The 19,601-nt window shown below is 38.8% G+C and overlaps 1 protein-coding gene across 1 annotated transcript in view; it reads left to right on the top strand.

The window, feature by feature from the left end:
• The window catches only part of LOC118975258 (cytochrome P450 3A12-like), a 28,173-nt gene extending 10,722 nt beyond the window's left edge, over positions 1–17,451 (top strand). The window contains exons 4-7 of the mRNA XM_037029080.1: positions 1,076–1,175; positions 15,172–15,285; positions 15,545–15,633; positions 17,184–17,451. Coding sequence (XP_036884975.1) covers positions 1,076–1,175; positions 15,172–15,285; positions 15,545–15,633; positions 17,184–17,451 — 571 coding nt within the window. The remainder of the gene's footprint in view (positions 1–1,075; positions 1,176–15,171; positions 15,286–15,544; positions 15,634–17,183) is intronic.
• Positions 17,452–19,601: the final 2,150 nt, after the last annotated feature.

The following is a 19,601-nucleotide window of genomic DNA, read 5'->3' as shown; positions in this document are numbered from 1 at the left end:
TGGTGGGTGCAGCAGGAGAGGGCTTGCCCTGCTGCTGGCAGATGTAGCCTGCTGGGAGCCCAGGGCCAGCGATGACCCACATGTAGAATAAATATAAGTAATGGAAGGAAAATATTTGTAAATGAATTATACATGCTTCCCTGTGTTTTTTATTCTCTTTGTTGTTTGTTTTAAATATTTCTAAACTGGATTCTACCAAGGGCCTCTCTCTAGCAGTTAAAATATTTCCTTTAAGCAATTGTAAACTAGTCATTGAATTTTAGAAAAAGGGCATAGAAATCATTCATATTTCTGCTATATATTTTTGAGCATTCCAAATCTTTTTTTATTTGCAGACTCATTTTTACATATTTATGATCAGTATGTCTACATTTTCATCTAATATGCTGTCATATGCATTTTTTATGTTTTGATTATCTTCAAAAGTGTATCTCTTCCTTTTTATTGTTTATGGTATTTTTTCCATTACCAAAAGTGTATTTTTAAGTGACTGAGTGGGTAGGCTCTCCTTATTATTTTTATATTCTCAGATTATTTATTTGCCTTCATCTGTTTACTAACTTAACCTCCTTTTTGATAGTGAATATTTTAAGCATACAAAAAATTATAAGAATGATATATAAAACACCCAGGAACATGACCTAGGTTTAAATGTTCTCACGCTATTTCCAACAACAGGCTGACAGTGACCAGAAGGGAGAGGGGAGGGAATTTCAGGGGAAAAGGGGAAGGGTTTACAGGAACTAGTATAAAGGACACATGGACAAAAACAAGAAGCACGGGGTGGAAATGGGAGAGAGGTGGAGAGGGCTGGGGAGTGGACTGGGATGGGAGTAAAAGGCAGAAATCTGTACTTGAATAACAATTAAAATTAGAAAAAAGAATAGTAGGATAAGAAATATATAATCTGTATAAAAAGAATAAAAAGCAAAAGACAAAAAAGAAAACTCCAACAACAATGATCACAAGGAATATGGGTTAAGTCACATGAGAATGAAGGCCTGGACTTCCAGACTTGGCTCCAGCTGCAGAAGCACGCTTGTTAAACTGAATGAGCTCTGTTTTCCCGACACAGTTTCTATGATGGCCGACAGCCTATGTTGTGTATCACTGACCCAGACCTGATCAAGGCGGTCCTTGTGAAGGAATGCTACTCTATCTTCACAAACCGGCGGGTAGGTGTCCATTTTTGTTTAAATTAAATTTTCCATAATTTTATTTTATTTTTAATATTGAAATAGTAATAGATTAGCAGGAAGTTACCAAAAGAATCCAGGCATATCCCATGTTATGCACCTTTCATTTTGTTTCCCCTGATGGCAATATCTTGTATAACTATTGTGCCACATTCAAAGCAGGAGATTGATATCAGTACCACATTTACGGAGCTTACTAAGATTTTATCTGTTTTATGTGCACTCATTTGTTTGTGTATTACTTACAACAATTTCTCACATATGTATATTTGTATAACTACCACTGTAAGTTGCCCTCTTACTATTTTTTTTAAAGATTTTATTTATTTATCTTTAGAGGGGGGGGAAGGAGAGAAGGAGAGAAATATCAATGTATGGTTGCCCCCTCGTGAGTCCCCTGCTGGGACCTGGCCTGCAACCTAGGCAAGTGCCCTGACTGGGAATCAAACCGCAACCGTGTGGTTCACAGGCCCACGCTCAATCCACTGAGCTACACCAGCCAGGGCCTTACTATTTTTTTATAGTCACAATGTGTAGCTTATCTTTTCATTTTATCGGGGTCTTTAGCAGAACAAATATATATATATTTTTTAACATTGATGAAGCCAGTTTTTAAATTTTTTAAATAGGTTTAAATTGGCCTTTAGTGCCCATTCTGAACATTCTTCACCTAGTTGTAGGTACCAAAGATTTTCTCTTCTTACTCTAAACATATACTTTTATGTTTTAAATTTGAGTTTATTATTTATTTTGTGTTAATATTTGTATAAGGTGTGAATGCAGGTCAAGGTTCTGTTTTTCCAGTATGGATGTCTGAGTGCTGCAGCACCATTTGTGAAAAGGCTATTCTTCCTCCTTGAACAGCTTATGTACCATTGTCAAAAATGTTGGGCCTATTTCTGGGGCTCTATTTGTCATTCTCTGTTCTGTTCACTGATTTATATATCTATCCTCCACCAGTACTACACTATCTTTTTTAAAAAATATATTTTATTGATTATGCTATTATAGTTGCCCCATATTTTTCTACCCTTTATTCCCTTCCACCCTGTAGCTCTCTCCCACCATCATTCCCCCACTTTAGTTCATGTCCATGGGTCATACATATTAGTTCTTTGGCTTCTACATTTCCCATACTGTTCTTAATCTCTCCCGGTCTATTTTGTACCTACCAATTATGCATCTTATTCCCTTTACCTTTTCCCCCATACCCCCTCCCCACTGATAACCCTCCATTCAATTGCCATTTCTGTGATTCTGTTCTTGTTCTAGTTGTTTGCTTAGTTTGTTTTTGTTTTTGTTTCTGTTTTTTGTTTTAGATTCAGTTGTTAATTGAGTTTTTTATCTTCTTTTTCTTAGAAAAGTCCTTTTAACATTTCATATAATAAAGGCTTGGTGATGATGAACTTGAATTTGACCTTATCTGAAAAGCACTTTATCTGCCCTTCCATTCTAAATGAAAGCTTTGATGGATACAGCAATCTTGGATGTAGGTCTTTGGATTTCATGACTTGGAATACTCCTTTCCAGCCCCTTCTTGCCTGTAAGGTCCCTTTTGAGAAATCAGCTGACAGTCTGATGGCCACTCCTTTGTAGGTAATTGTCCCCTTTTCTCTTGCTGCTTTTAAGATTCTCTCCTTATCTTTAATCTTGGGTAATGTAATTATGATGTTCCTGGTTGTGTGCTTCCTTGGGTCTAACTGCTTTGGGACTTTTGGGGTTTCCTGGACTTCCTGGAAGTCTATTTTCATTGCTGGATTGGAGGAAGTTCTCATTATTTTTCAAGTAAGCTTTCAATTTCTCGCTCTTCTTCTCCTTCTCCCACTCCTGTGATTTGAAGGTTGGAATGTTTAAAGTTGTCCTGGAGGTTCTTCTAAGCCCGTCCTCATTTTTCTGAATTTCTGTTTCTTCATTCTGTTCTGGTTGAATTTTTTGTTCTTCTTTTTATTTCAAACTGTTGATTTTAGTCCTGGTTTCCTGCCTTTCACTGTTGGTTCCCTCTACATTTTTCTTTATTTCAATTTGCATAGCCCTCACTTCTTCCTCTATTTTTCATCTGTACTCAACCATTTCTGTGTACATCCTGATCACCAATGTTTTGAATTCTGCAACCTGATAGGTTGGCTATCTTCTTATTGCTGAGTTGTATTTTTTTCTGGAGCTTTGATCTATGCTTTCATTTGGACTACATGTTTTTTTCTGTCAGTGCAAAAGTAAGGGGCAGAGCCCTAGGTGTTTGCCAGGGCAGGGTAACTTGTGTCTCTGCATTGTGGCACTGTATGTGAAAGAGGTCCAAGAGGAAACAATTCTGCTAGCTTGTTGGCTTTCAGTCACTTCCTCAGCTACCCACAAACAAATTGGGCCCTTCTGGTGCTGACTCCCAGGTGGATGGGTTTGTGTATTTTCTAGGACTCTGTGAGTCTCCAACAAACTCTCCTGTAAGGCTGGGAGTTTCTCTCGCTGCAACCTCAGCCCCCACAGGTGTTTTCAGTCAGTGGCTTTGAGACTTTATTTCCCTGTGCTGGGACCCTGGGTTGTGAGGTGTGTCTTGCTCCCTCGTTGTTCCTCCTGGTTTATCAGCACAAGATTGTGGGACTGCCCATTCCACCAGCTGCCACCTCTCCTGCCCTACCTTCTAGCCCTGCCTTGCCAGTCTTTCGCACAGGGTTCCTGGCTTCCTGTCTCCACCCCTCCTACTGGTCAGGAAAAATGTTTCTTCTTTAACTCCTTGGTTGTTGGACTTAGTTCAATTTTCTGGAAGTTCTCATTATTTTCTGTTTTTATTTAAAAAATAAATAAAAATTTTTTAAATTTTATTTAAAAATAAATAATTTTTTTTATTTAAAAAAAATTCTTGTTGTCCTTCTTTTGAGTGTGCAAGGAAGCAAATTGTACCTACCTACACTTCCACCTTGGTCAGAAGTCCTTTCATATTTTTCTGCCAGTTCTTCCTCAGTACCACACTGTCTTGATAGTATCTATGTAGTAAGTCTTGGCAATAGAATGATTTCCTCTCACTTTTCTTCAGAACTCTTTTAGCTGTTGTGTGTCCTTTGCCTTTCCATACAAATTTAAAATAAGCTTATCTATATTTATAAATAAGTTAATAGAGTTTTGATAAAAATTTAATCTTATGATTAATTTGGAGAAAATCTATACTGTTACTAGGTCAAGTCTTTCAATTCATGAATACAATATATCTCTCCATGTATTTAGGTTTTCTTTGATTTCTCTTACATATTTTGTTGTTCTCAGCACAGACATCCTATACCTGTTTTGTTAAATTTTCACCAAAAATATTTTATTTTCCTTGGAATGATTGTAAATGCTATTGTGTTTGCACATATTCATTGTTATTGTTTAAAAATGAGGTTGATATTTATGTTGCTTTTGTATCCAATAACCTTGTTGAACTCATTAAATCTAGAGATTTTCTTTTTTTATTTTTTATGATTTTGTACATGGACACTTATACAATCTGAAAATAGGAACACTTCTATATTTTTTCTTTCCAATCTGTATGCTTTTTATTTCTTCTTTTTGTTTTTTGGTGTTCTTAATAGTTACAGCTTCCAGTTTGATGTTATATAGATGTGGTGTGAGTGGAGATTGTTACCTTCTTCCTAATCTGAAGGGGAAGCATACTGTTTTTCACCATTTAAAAAATCTTATATTTTTATTTTGGGAAAATAAAATGTATGTATTTCAGTATATAATGTAGTATTTTGAAGTATGCATACATTGTAAGATGATTCCTACAAAAATTGGCATATTCATTACCTGTCAGTTATTATTTTGGGGGTGTGGGTGTGATAAGAACACTTCAGATCTATTGTCTTAGCAAATTTCATGTATAAAATTCAGGAATATTAACTGTATTACAGTCATCATGCTGTACATCACATCTTCAGAACTTATACATTTTATAACTAAAAGCTGTGACCTTTGATCATTATCATTATTTTCCCTCCCAGGCTCTCATTCACAGCATTCTGTTCTCTCTTACTATGAGTTTTTTTAAAATATATTTTCTTTTTTAAAAAAAATATATTTTCTTGATTATGCCATTACAGTTGTTCTATTTCCACCCCCTTCATTCCCATTCACCCTGCACACCCCCTCCCCCACCATTCCCCCTCTTTAGTTTATGACTACGTGTCTCAAGTTCTTTAGAATCTGTATTTTCCATACTATTCTTGTCCTCCCCCCTATCTATTTTCTACATACTGTCCATGCTATTTTCTGTACCTTCTCCCCCCTTCTCCTCCTCCCACTCCCCTATTGCTAGCCCTCCATGTGATCTTCATTTCTATGGTTGCACTCCTGATCTAGTTGTCCTCTTAGTTTGTTTTTGTTTTAGGTATGGTTGTTAGTAACTGTGAGTTTGCTGTCCTTTCACTGTTCCTACTTTTCATCTTCTTTTTCTTATATAAGTCCCTTTAGCATTTCATATAATAAGAGCTTGGTGATGATGAACTCCTTGAATTTGATTTTATCTGAGAAGCACTTTATCTTTCCTTCCATTCTAAATGAAAGTTTTGCTGGATAGAGCAATCTTGGCTGTAGGTCTTTGGATTTCATGACTTGGAATACTTCTTTCCAGCCCCTTCTTGCCTGTCAGGTCTCTTTTGGGAAATCCACTGACAGTCTGATGGGAACTCCTTTGTAGGTGACTGTCCCCTTCTCTCTTGCTGCTTCTAGGATTCTCTCCTTCATTTTAATCTTGGCTAATGTAATTATGATGTGCCTTGGTGTGTTCCTTCTTGGGTCCACCTTCTTTGGGGCTCTCTGAGCTTCCTGGACTTCCTGGAAATCTATTTCCTTTGTCACATTGAGGAAGTTCTCCTTTATTATTTGTTCAAATAACTTTTCCACTTGTTGTTCTTTTTCTTTCCCTCCTGGTACCCCTATAATTTGGCTTTTGGAGCATTTAAAGATGTCCTGGAGGTTCTTAAGCCTCTCCTCATTTTTTTTGAATTCTTGTTTCTTCCTTCTGTTTGGTTGTTTCTTTCTTTCTTCTGTTTCACTCCATTGATTTGAGTCCCATTTTCCTTTCCATCACTATTGGTTCCCTGTACATTTCCCTTTGTTTCACTTATTGTAGCCTTCATTTTTTCATTTAATTTGTTACCAAATTCAACCAATTCTGTGAGCATCCTTATCACCAGTGCTTTGAATTGTGCATTTGATAGGTTGGGTATCTCTTTGTTGCTTAGTTGTGTTTTTTTGAAGCTATGATCTGTTCTTTTGCTTGGACCATTTTTTTTGTCTTGACACACCTGTTATGTAGTGAGGGGCGCTTAGGTGTTCACCTAGGTGGGGTAACCCAGTTGTTGGGTTGTGAGACTGTGTGTAGGGGAGGGGTACAAGAGGGAACAGTGGCGCTTGCTCTGCTCTCTGCCAGATTTCAGTCACTTCTTCTGCTTTCCCCAAGCAAATTGGGCCCTTCTGGTACTGATTCCCATGTGGGTGTATTTGTGTATGTTCTAGGACCCCTGTGGGTCTCTCCCACAAACTCTCCTGTGAGGCTGGGAGTTTCTCCCAGCACCTCGACCCCAAGAAATGTTTTCAATTGGTGTTTTGAGGCTTTATTTCCCCGTGCTGGGACCCTGGATTGAAGGGTCTGTCTCACTCCCCATGTTTTGCCTGGTTTATCTGTGTGCAAATGTGGGATTGCCTGGTCAGCCACCCTGTGCACAGTGCCTCACTTCACAATCGCCACCTTGCTGGGTCTGCCAGTTGCCACCCCGCTCCTGAGTTCTGCCACCCACCACCTGTGCAACCAGGGTATGCCCACTGCTGTCTTGCACATCCGAGGTGCCTTTTGCACCTGGTGACACCACTTTTTGTGCCTCTACCTCTCTGTCCAGCTGCCTGACTCTGCTCCACCTACCGGGCTGGATGAATGTGTCTATTTTATTTCCTTGGTTGTCTGATTTCCATACAGTTCAATTTTCTGTCAGTTCTGGTTGTGATTTTGTTTCTAAATTGTTGTTGTCTTTATTTTGGTTGTGTGAGGAGGCACAGTGTGTCTACCTATGCCTCCATCTTCACCAGAAGTCGAGGAATCTTTTTTTTTTTTTTTACTGCTCTGCTTGGGTGTTTTTTCTACCTTGTATTTCAAAACGGTGCTCCTCAGATGATCCTCTGCTTCTCTTACCTGCTGTTTATACCTTCTAGTGTGTTATTTTTTCTTGACTTAATTTTTTAAATATTCAGTATAAATTTTTTTTAATTTTTAATTTTTAATTTAATTCTTGTCCAAGTACAGTTTTCTGTCTTGTATTCCCAGCCCTGCCCACCCCCCGTGCTCCCTACCTACCTCCCATTTCCCCTGTGATTCTCTCCCCTCTTCCTTCTGGACCCTGTCAGCCCATTCTGTATTTCAGTGTCTTTGGTGACATTTTGCTTGCTTGTTTGTTTTGTTGTTTAGATTCCTGTTAATGGTGATACCATATGGTATTTGTCTTTCACTGCCAGGCTTATTTCGCTCAGCATAAAGCTTTCCAGTTCCATCCATGATGTTGCAAAGGGTAGGAGCTCCTTCCTTTCTGCAGCATAGAATTCCATTGTGTAAATGTACCATAGTTTTTTGATCCAGTCATTTATCGATGGGCATCTAGGTTGCTTCCAGCTCTTGGCTATTGTAAATTGTGCTGCTATGAACATCGGGGTGCATAGGTTCTTTTGGATTGGTGATTCAGAGTTCTTAGGATATACTCCTAACAGTGGAATTGCTGGGTCAAAAGGCACATTCATTTTTAGTTTTCTTAGAAAATTCCATACTGTTTTCCATAGTTCAGTATACAATTATTTTTTAATAAAAATTCTCAATTTTGTGATCAGTGTGCTATAGTAGACAAGCTCATAAGTTGGAAGTGGGAAGGTAATGTCTCATAATCTTTCCAGAATGCAAATTATTTATTTATTTTACTTTTTAAAAAATTGTTGTTCAAGTATGCAACAGCATGGTGGAACTGGAGAGCTTTATGCTAAGTGAATAAGCCAGGCAAAGATAAGTACCATACAATCAAGCCTCCTGACTTTAAATCTAGCAAGTTTTCCATACCTGCATTGTTCTTGATCATTGAGGTGATTAGAATCCTCTTGGGTTCATTCATAATTATTTGACAAAGTTCTAGGTTCTACTTCACACCTAACAAAGCAGAATCTGTCACTCCTTAGGTACTCCAGTTGAGAACAAAAGTTGAAAACCATTGCACTTTATCTAAAGTGATGATTTTTATCATAAGAAAAGAATATACCATATTTTGCTAGGTATAATGTGCACTTTTTGCTCAAATTTTTGAGGGAAAAATAAGGATGCATATTATACATGGGTGGTACCAGTACATAAAATTTCTTGTACGTTGTATCTGTTCTTGTGTTTTATGTAATTATTTTGTAATAATTTTGTTATTATGTAACATAGTTTTATGTAATTATTTGTTACATAAAAATTTTATACTATAATGGACAATAACTAAGGTGGGGGGCGGAGATGGGAGGGAGGTGGGGAGCACTGGGGGGGGCAGGGCTGGGAATACAAGAAAGAAAACTGTACTTGAACAAAAGTTAAATAAAAATTTTATACCATAATATGCTAAAAAATAAATGCTAAAATTCCTTTGTAATACAGAAAAGCAAGCATCTAAATATAAATTAAAAATTAAGTTAAAAAATCGAAGTATAAGATTTTTTTTCCTGAAAGTTTGAGCAAAAAACATGGGTGCACATCATACACAGAAAAATATGATAATCAAAGATTCTCTGCTCCATCTTTTTATTTTATTTTATTTTTAAATTTTATTGTTGTTCAAGTACAGTTGTATGCATTTTAACCCCAAACACTACCCTCAACCCAAGCCATCCCCACCTCTTTCCCGTGATCCCGCCCTGCCTTGGTTTTGTCCATGTGTCCTTTATAGTTGTTCCTGAAAACACTTCCCCCCTTCTAGTGTCTTGTTTATTTCAGATATGCATTCTTTATTTTTGACTGGTTCTTTTTAATTGTTTCTATGTTTTTTTATCATGCTGTTGAGTATCCCTATAATCATTACTCTAAGCTCTCTATCTGATAAATTGCTTGCTTCCATTTCATCTAGTTCTTCTTCTATAGGACTCTCTTGTTCTTTCATTTGGGGTCTGTGGTTTGTTGTTGTTGTTGTGTTTTTTGTCTTCCTATTTTGGTTGCTGCTTTGTATTTTCTGCCTTAGCTACTAAACTAATGAGCTGTTAAACTTATTAGTTATTGATATAATCAAGCTGTAATCTTCAGCTGGACTTAAGAATCTCAGAGTGGGCCAGAGTAATTCCTCAGTGAAGCTATTGCTTCCCCTGAAGTGATGCCACTTGAAGAGGAGTGCTCTGCCTGAGAAGGATGGCTTCTGTAGTATTGGAATGACTCAGCATAGGGGTCCTGGTAGCTGTTCCTTGTGTTCTGTTTCCAGAGCCACTAGCCCCAGACTCTCCTCAAGAGTCTCTAGTCCACTCTGCCCTCCCTCTCCCAGAGCCCAGGGTAAATGTCTGCAAATGAAATTTTGTGTGTTGGCACTTTAAGAGGCTCTCTTCTTCTCCAGCTGTCTCTTCTTGACAGACAGAAACCCTGCTGCTTTTCACAACTGGATGTTATCTGGGTTCCTTTCCAGCTCTGTTGCTATAGAGTGGGGAGCCCACCTTAGGGTTTACACCTCACACTTCTCAGGGGGAACCCCTGGCCAATGAAATATCTCTCCAGAACTTCAGCTGCCACCTGTGGGAGCCTAGCCAGCCCTTTTCCACCACCTCCACATTCCCTACTAGTCTTGCTGTGGTGAAGAGGTTTCTTCTTTCTGACCTTCATTATAAGACTTCTGTCTAGCTTGTGCTCAGTCGGCTATTCCAGATGATTTCTGTACAATTTAGTTTTAATTCCAGAATGGTTCTGGGAGGAGGTTAGTGTAGCTTTCCCTTACTTCTCCTCCATCTTGGATTGTCACCCTTCATTTGTGACTGATCTTTTTTTATGCTGTTGAAGTTCCCGCTAAGTTCATTGAGCATCTTTATAACTGGTGTTTTGAACTTGGTATCTAGTAGATTGCTTGTCTCCATTTTGTTTAGTTTTTTTTTTCCCTAGAGTTTTGTTTTGTTCTTTTATTTGGGGCATGCGTTTTTGGCTCTTCATTTTGGCAGCCTCCCTGTGTGTGTTTCTATGTATTAGGTAGAGCTGCTATGTCTCCTGGGCTTGGTAGAGTGGTCTAATGCAGTAGGTGTTCTGGAGGTACTGCTTCTCTGCTCACCAGTTTGGGCATTCCAGATGTGCTCCCTTTGTGGGCTGTATACACCCTCCTATTGTAGTTAAGTATTGATTGTTGTTGACACGTGGTTGGAAGGTATTTACCCACCCATGCTGATTACCTGCAAGGAATGGCTACAACCACTGAGCACTCACCTCCAACCACCATGGAGGATCAGCTGTGCTTGGGCTTACCCCACAAAGCAGGACTTTAGCAGGACTCTGTTGCCTGCTGAGTCTGCCTCTTGAGTATGTTGCTTGTGGAGGTGGTTGGGTGGTAATGCTTCAGTGTGGTCTGTAGCTGTTCACTAGGTGTTTTGCCTTTGGGGCATCTTGGTAAGTACAGGCCATGGTCAGCCACTGTCTGTGTTCTACCCCGGGGCTACCTGACATGAGCTACAAAGTGATGTGCAGATGGCTTCCACTTGTACTGGGCTTGGAGGTGTCCAGGAGAGGCCAAGCTGTGAACCAAGGCTGACTGTTGCTAGTGCCTGGCCTGCAGCCACTAAGCAAGTGATACAGGGTTTGCTGAGTGTAGATGCTTCTTATTTGAGAGATTTTAGAAAAAATCTGAAATATTAGCCAAGACAGTCCCTTCATATAAAAAAGCCTTGGGACACAGCTTGGGTGTGCCCAAATTTGGGTGGGGAAGGGCATCAGGAAATCACTAGGGAGGGGCTAACATTGTGAATCACATAGATGGAGTCTCAGATATGGCACCCATCTGCAGACTCTGTGGGGGAAGGACTCATCAAAGGAACAGTGGACTCTGTCAGCACTCCTATTTGGAAGAAAGCTGCCCCTTCCAGCTCTCATCCTGATGCTGAACAATTCAGTTCATCCCCATATGTCTCTGGTGCCTTTCAAGCTGTTGTCTCTGTGCTGGAGATCAGAGGGAGTGAGTCCATGTGTGAGCCCTTTCAGAGGAACTGCCTGGGACTCTAGAAGCCCTCCATCTCCCTCAGCCTCAATCCCTGTTGGTTTTTACATGTAGCTATTATGGAGACTTCTCTTCCTGATACTGGATCCCTGGGCTGGAGGTACTGGGGTAGGGCTGAGAGCACTTACTCCTGAGGGGGGCCCTCACAGCTAAGATATCCCTCCTGACATTTATCTACCACATGTAGGTGTAGGATGTGTCTGGATAGTTTTAAGTGATCTGTCATTAAATTTTTAAAAAATATTTTATTTATTTATTTTTAGAGAGAGGGGAAGGAGGGAGAAAGAGAGACAGAAACATCAGTGTGTGGTTGCCTCTCACGTTGCCCCCAATGGGGACCTGGCCTGCAACCCAGACATGTGCCCTGACTGGGAATTGAACTGGCAACCCTTTGGTTTGCAGCCCACACTCAACCCACTGAGCTACACTAGCCAGAGCTCTAGGTTGCAACTTTTTAGTTCAGTCATTGTACTCTTTGGCTTCAACATTTATTATTTTTTATGCTTTATATCTCTTTGTTGAGCTTTTTGTTTTTTTCTGATTTTGTTAAATTTTTCAAAAATTAAATTTATTGAGGTAAAATTGATTAATGACAAAGTACAGACACCATTGTGAGACTACAGGGGTCATGAAGAGTCAGGGAATATGACACTAGATGATCTCGTTAAATTTTTTATCTGTTTTCTTTAGCTCTCTGAGCTTTATAGAACAAGTACTTTGAATACCTTGCTACGGCAATTTGTGATCTCCATTTTGGGGAGATTTGTTGCTAAGAAGTTTGTTACGTTCCTTTGGTGATGTTTCCCTGATTCTTTGTGATTACTATAGTTTTGCAGTGGTGCCAAGAGAGAAATCCCCAGCCCAGGAGTCTTTCCCTTGCTGAGAAAAGAACAACAGGGTGAGTGACAATTTTCCCCATTCATTCAGGACATTGAACAATTGACCTGCTGTGGCTTCACTATACCCACTATATGGGTGTAGGTAAGAAGTCTAGAGACAATTAAGAAGAAAGAAGAGCAGGAGCCACCAGTATGAGCCATGTAGCATGATTGACCATGATTTTTTGTGTCCTGCTGCAGAACTTATAAAGTCCTCTTGCAGATTTTATAAAGTAACTTGAATAAGGAAAGAGCTTCACTTGTGGGTTGGGACACACTGGAGCATGCTGTGACCCTCATCTAGTGGTACAGGATGCTTCATAGGGGTGTGTGGTGGCTCCAGGCCTGGGGGCATTGTTGGACATGTAGCTGGAGTTCACAACATAACCCACTGTATGATCCTTGACAGCAAGATTTGTATATGGTCTATAGTGGCTGCAAGGGTTGTTGGGGTCTTCAACAGAATCAACAAGTCTAGTGTTGATGGACTGGGGCAGGCAGTAGTGGTGGCAAAATTTGGTGGTATGCAAATTCTTGGGGCTAACTGCCGGCCTACCTGTCCAATGGTGAGATCTAATTCTAGTGGAATGGGCTGGGGCCAACTGTGGGCACAATAGTAGTGTAGAGTGCTCAGGCTATCAGTGTATACTGATGTAGCTATAGCAGCTACCTACAAGCACATGAACATCTGTGGGAGTTGGTAAATGGAATTGAGGCTAAAAGTGTGCAGGTATGTGGTCACAGTGGTTAGCTGTAGGCATATGAGGTAGTGTAGTCCACTAACAGGAGTCAGAACTGACTCTAGGCACCTGAGAATCTTCAGGGGACTGGTCTGGTATTATGCATATGGCCAGTCACAGAGGCCAGGGCTGGCTCCTGGCACATATCCTGAAACTCAGGGCATTGGTGACGGCATGAGTTGGGGCAGCACCCTGGAGGGTGGAGTGTGGTTGACAGGACTCTAGCTCTTAGAATTTGTAAATGTGGGGCTATCAGCAGTAAAATCGGCAGGGTTTTCACAGGGTTTTCACTGTGCTGGCTATTGCTTTTGGGGTTTTCTGCACAGCAGGACAAAAAAATCATGTTCACTCATGCCACATGACCGATACTTGTAGTTCCTGCTCTTCTTAGTTCTTAATTGTGTCTAGACTTCTCACCTATATCCATATAGTGGATATAGTGAATTCATAGCAGGTCATTTGTTCAATGCCCTGAATGAGTGGGGAAAATTGTCACTCACCCTGTTGTTCTTTTCTCAGCAAGGGGAAGTCTCCCAGGCTTTGGAGTTTCCTCCTGTCACTGAGTGGTGTGGGCCTGGGAGATGAGCTGATACAGGCAAAATAAACTAATACTACCTGTTCATTTTGTATAGTTATTCTCATGATTTTTTCCTCTATTTTGTTGCTGATTTTTTGAGTGAACTCCTGAGCTCTCCTAGATCTATTTTTTTGTGTGTGGATAGCTGTCTAATTGTTTTTTTTGGGGGGCGGGGGGGCAATGAAGGCGGGAGCTCCTGCTTCTACTCCACCAGGTGATGTTACTGCAGGCTTTTCTCATTATATTACCCATAGATTTTGTAGATGGCTTTTATCAAGTTGAGGAAGTTTCCCTTCTTTTCTAGTTGGTGAGGATTTTTTTAATCATAAATGTATATTTGAGATGTCCATTTAAAAACAAAATACAGTGTTAGAAAAATGAAAGAAAAGTCTCAAGCAGATTGGCTTGGTAGTCCAGTCCCAAACTGAGAAATAGAATTACCTCTTTCTTTTTTCTTCTGTCTCTGGTCGGAAAATGTAAGGGAAGAGGATTTCCATGTATTGTATTATATGTTTTTCCAGAATAGAAAAAGATTCCTTATCTTTTAAGTATTAACAGCTATTTTATAAAAAATCACTATATTAGACATCCCCTTTTCAAGTTGTTCATGCTGTAGATATAAGTAAAGATAGAACTGGTAGAGTTTGTCAGGGCTATCTCACTATCTGTCAAGAATTCCTTTTTATCCTGCACAGCTCTGGAGAATGTGTTGAGTTGACCAAAAAGTTCATTAGGTTTTTCCCATGAGGTGGCTCTGGTAGTGTTTAGTTGTCTTTAACTTCATTCAAAACAATTTTCTTAGATTGTACTGTGACAGCTGTCATATCAGCATGCATTTTCAAAAAAACTTATCAAAATTGGGGAATTTTTGTGTAGCCATTTTAATATTGAGGATGGAAGAAAATATGCGATACTTTTTGGCATATTATGCTTTATTATTTCAAGACAAGTAAAGGTGCAGCTCAAACACAGACAAAAGACTTGTGCAGTGTATGGAGAAGATACTGTGACAGATTGAATGTGTCAAGGGTGGTTTGCAAACTTTCATGCTGGAGATTTCTTGCTGGACAGACAATGCTCCATGGTTGGGTAGACCAGTTGAAGTTGATAGTGATCAAATCAAGACATTAATTGAGAACAGTCAATGTTATACCACGAAGGAGATAGCCAACAGAGTGAAAATACCAAAATCAATAAAGTTATTGGTGAAAATGATAAATGTGTTTTATTTTATAGAAAAAAACCCATGAACTTTCTGGCCAACCCAATAATAGGTCTTAACTCCTATCTCTTCCTCTGGAAGAGCAGTTTCCCTCACATATGGGCTATTTGCCTTGAAAAAGAGATTAGAATACAAATGCTGGATATCACATCAAGTGACTGGATATCTCCTGCACCTTGATGAGATCCTAGACATTTTGGGATAAGTATTTTGAGTATCTAGCATTGGGCCTGTTACTAAGTAGACAGTCACTAAATATTTGTTGAATAATTGATGCCCACTTAACAATTGTTAAGACCTTCAAAACTTATATAAGACAAAATGTCTTTTGCTTTCAATTCTAGACTATTGGTCCAGTGGGATTTATGAAAAGTGCCATCACTGTGGCTGAGGATGAAAACTGGAAGAGAATAAGAACATTGCTGTCTCCAACCTTCACTAGTGGAAAGCTCAAGGAGGTAAGCATATAAGAGGACATTTAATTTGAAACTTAAAGAATGTGTCTGGAGACAGGTAGAAAATAAGATAATTTCTTTCTAAGGGTAACCTACTGAATTTGAGCTTCCTAAAAAAGTTCTTTTATCTTTATGTCCTAGAAATTACATTATAAGACTCATTATAAAATATCCCTTACTGCTCCATGCTTGTGAAAGCCAGGTCCTTCTAGGACTTGGGTCTTCACATTTAAGTCTTGGTGGTGATATATTTTGTGTCTAGATGTTCCCTACCATTGTCCAGTATGGAGATGTGTTGGTGAGGAACCTGAGGAAGGAAGCAGAGAAAGGCAAACCCATCAACTTGAAAAAGTGAGTAGGAGCCCAGATACTGGGATTCTGAACTCTTCCCTCTGCCTTCCACAGAGCCCCCACTGCTGAGTTACTCTATGACCAAACAGAAGTAGATGTGTGGTGTGAGAACTACAATGGGCTACCCAAGAAGATGTGGCTCACCCATAAAGGCAGGGCAGCCAGGAGGGAAATGCCTTCTCTTGTGTATGTGAAGCAGGATTAATGTGTCTGCTTGATTGTCACTGTGGATATTCTGGAAGACAAAGATACATGGTTCAGAAAGAAGAAACGTGATTATACCAAAGTGTAGAGAGTGTGAAATAGAACCAGGGGAAGGTACTGGTACCTATTGGTGGGCAGTGGGTGGGGCAGGGAAGTTACAATGTGGAACTTGGAACAACTTAAACCCCTTCATGAGTTTGGTGAGGACACCAGCAAAATACTAAACATTAAATCTTACCACCACTTCTTTCTTTAATCTAAAAGAGAGAAGGTCCTGTACAGACTATGGGGTAGGGTGGCCATATTATTTATCATCTAATGTAATATATATTTCTAAAAATTATGCAGGGACAACAGATGTAAATTGGGACTGGTTTGGGAAAACTTGGGACATATGATCACTTATGTATGGGATTTCCCCAAATTGATTTTGGAGTGATTAATTATTATTATGACTTTTCAAACCAGGAGCATTCTTAGTTCTTATATTTCACAGAAATGAGCCCTGGCTGATGTGGCTCAGTGGATTGAGTGATAGCCTGCATACCAAAGTGTCACTGATTTGATTCCCAGTCAGGGCACATGCCTGGGTCGCAGGATGCGTCCCCAGTAGGGGGTGTGTGACAGGCAATCATACATTGATGTGTTCCTTTAGTTCCCCCTCCCTTCCCCTCTTACTAAAAAGAAATAAAACCTGTAAAAAAATCAAACAAATGATTCATTTAAAAAAAAAGAAATGAGTCTGCCCTTGGGGCAACCTCAGATCTCTGGAGTTCAGGAGAGTAGGTCTTTCTAGAGCTTTAGCAAGAGTGTAGAGAAGCAGGGATGACATTCCTGGCAACTCAGACCAGGGTGTTACTCTTCTGTAGTGTGCTGAAGGGGAATCAGCTTTGAGTATAGATACCACAATGGGGCAAGACCTAGGTCACTGGCACCTTTTTTGCATCCACGAGGAAGAGCTCATTATCTACCCTTTGTCCTACTCAAACACAGGACAACTGCTATTGTCCAGACTCAAAACATACTATTGTAGTTTGTCTGATTATGAGTCTCCATCCTTCTGACTAATCACCCTGTGCTCACATGTGGGTCTAACTTGCCTTGGTATCCCCACAACCCCAGAACAGGACCAGCTGCATTACTGACACTTGATAAATACCTCATGCTTGAGTGTGACAGGAGCATAAATTTTCAGATGATCCAGTTGATGGTTTTGACCGTTGTGTGGCTCTTTACCTGTCTTTCCTGAGTATATGAATTTACATGCCCTCCTTGTTTTATGTGTTGAATAAGGCTAGTAAAGATATGCCAATTTTAATTTTCCATGTCTTTATTTCTCTGCTCAGCATCTTTGGGGCCTACAGCATGGATGTGATTACTAGCACATCATTTGGAGTGAACATCGATTCCCTGAACAACCCACAAGATCCTTTTGTGAAACATATCAAGATACTCTTAAAATTTAATTTATTTGATCCACTGTTTCTCTCAATAAGTATGTGGGCTACTATATTCCTTTTTCTCTCTCCCTCCTTATGTCCCTTCTTTCCACACCCCCCTCCTTCTCTTCTCTCCTCTCCCACCCTACCAGCATCCCTTCCTTTCATCTTTTAAAAACTTTACTGAGATATAATTAAGATACTACATAATTCATCCATTTAAAATGTGCAGTTCTATTCTTTCTACAACCCAGCGTCCATCAAGAGATAAATGTTTTAAAAATATCATATGTAAGCACACACAATAGAGTACTATTCAGCCATAGTGCTGCCATTTGCAACAACATGAATGGACCTTGACAACGTTATGATAAGTTGAATAAGTAAGACAGAGAGACAAATACTGTGTGATCTCACTTATATGTGGGATCTAAAAATATAACCAAACTCATAGAAGAATGAGTACTGATTTGGGATTATCAAGGCAGGGGTTAAGGGTGGGAGAATTGGATGAAGGTGGTTAAAAGGTATACATTTTCAGTTATACAATCAATGAGTGTAGATTCTAAAAGTTCCTATCACAAGGGAGAAAACGATTTTTTTAACTACATAAGGTGATTGATATCAACTAAACTTATGGTGGTAATTATTTCACAATCTGTGTATGTTAAGTTATACTGTATACCTTAAACTTACACAGTACTGTATTTTAATTACTCAATAAACTCAATAATTTTTACACTTTCAAAGATATGTGCAACCATCATGATGTCATTTGTTAGAACATTTTTGCCAACTTAGAAACCCTGTACCTTTTCATTTTCACCTCCTGCTACCTTTATCCATAAGCAATCACTATCTTAGTTTTTGTCTCTCCAGATTTGCCTGTGCTGAACATTTCATATATATGGAATCACATAATTTGTGGTCTTTTGTGTCTGGCTTCTTTAATTTAGCATAATGTTTTCAAAGTTTTTCATGTTGTAGCATGTATCAGTACTTCATTTCTTATTATGGCCAAATAACATTCTAGTGGATTGTATATATTCTGACATTCAGCAATTTTTATCCATTCATTAGTTGATGGATATTTGGATTGTTTCTACTTTGGCTATTGTAAATAGTACTACTGTGAACATTCGTGTACAAGAATTTTTTTTGTATACCTGTTTCAATTCTTTTGGGTTTCTCTTGGTTTTGATTATTCTACCCGGGGATGAAATTTCTGAATTGTGTCGTAATTCTGTAACTAATAAGGAACTGCCAAACTTTTTTTCACACTAGCTATACCATTTTATATTCCCATCAGTAATGTATGAAGGTTTCAGTTTCTCCACAACCTCACCAGTACTTGGTTGACATTTTTTTGTGTTTTTGATTATGGCCATTCTAGTGGGTATAAAATGGTATCTTATTGTGGTTATTCTGGTTTTGATTTTCATTTCCCTAAAGACTAAGGATGTTGAGTAACTTTTTACATGTTTTGGGGCCATTTTAATATCTTCTTTAGATTAATGTGCATTAAAATTCTTTGCCCATATATAGTTAGTTGGGTTGTTTCTTTTTGTTGTTAAACTATAAGAGCTGTTTATTTATTATAGATAAAATTTCTTATTAGATATGTGATTTGAAAACTTTTTCCTATTCTGTGTCATTTACTTTCTTGATATGTGTCCTTTAAAAGACAAAATTTTTAATTTTGATAATGTACATTTATATATTTTATTCTTTCATTGACTGTGCTTTGGTGTCATATTTAAGAATCCACTGCCAAAACTGTCATGAATAATTACTCCTTTGCTTTTCTTATAAGTATATATATTTTAGCATTTATTTTTAGTTCTTTATTCATTTTGATATTGTTTTTGTATATGATGTAAGAGTTCAACTTCATTCTTTTGTTTGTAACTATCTAATTGTGACAGCACCATTTATTAAAATGATATTTCCACAATGAGTCATCTTGGAACCCCTCTCAGAGTTCAGTTGACCATAAGCACAGAGGTTTACTTCTGGACTCTAAATTATATTCCATTGATCTATATGTTGATCCTTATGCCAGTACCACATTACACTGATTATTATAAATTTGTGGTAAGATTTGCAATCTGGAATTGGAGTTCTGCTACTTAAAGATTTTTTTCCCCAGATTTGTTTTGACTATTCTGGGTCCCTTTCAATTTTATTTTATTTTATTTTATTTTTTTAAATATATTTTATTGATTATACCATTACAGTTGTTCTATTCCACCCCTTCATTCCCCTCCACCTGCACACTCCCTCCCCCACCATTCTCCCCCCCCCTTAGTTTATAACCACGTGTCT

This window comes from Sturnira hondurensis, unplaced genomic scaffold, assembly GCF_014824575.4.
Source record: "Sturnira hondurensis isolate 20B ecotype Veracruz unplaced genomic scaffold, ASM1482457v3 Scaffold0001509, whole genome shotgun sequence".
Classification (NCBI taxonomy): Eukaryota; Metazoa; Chordata; class Mammalia; order Chiroptera; family Phyllostomidae; genus Sturnira; species Sturnira hondurensis.
Note: the sequence above shows the minus strand (reverse complement) of the source record. Positions and strands in the feature narration are given on the sequence as shown.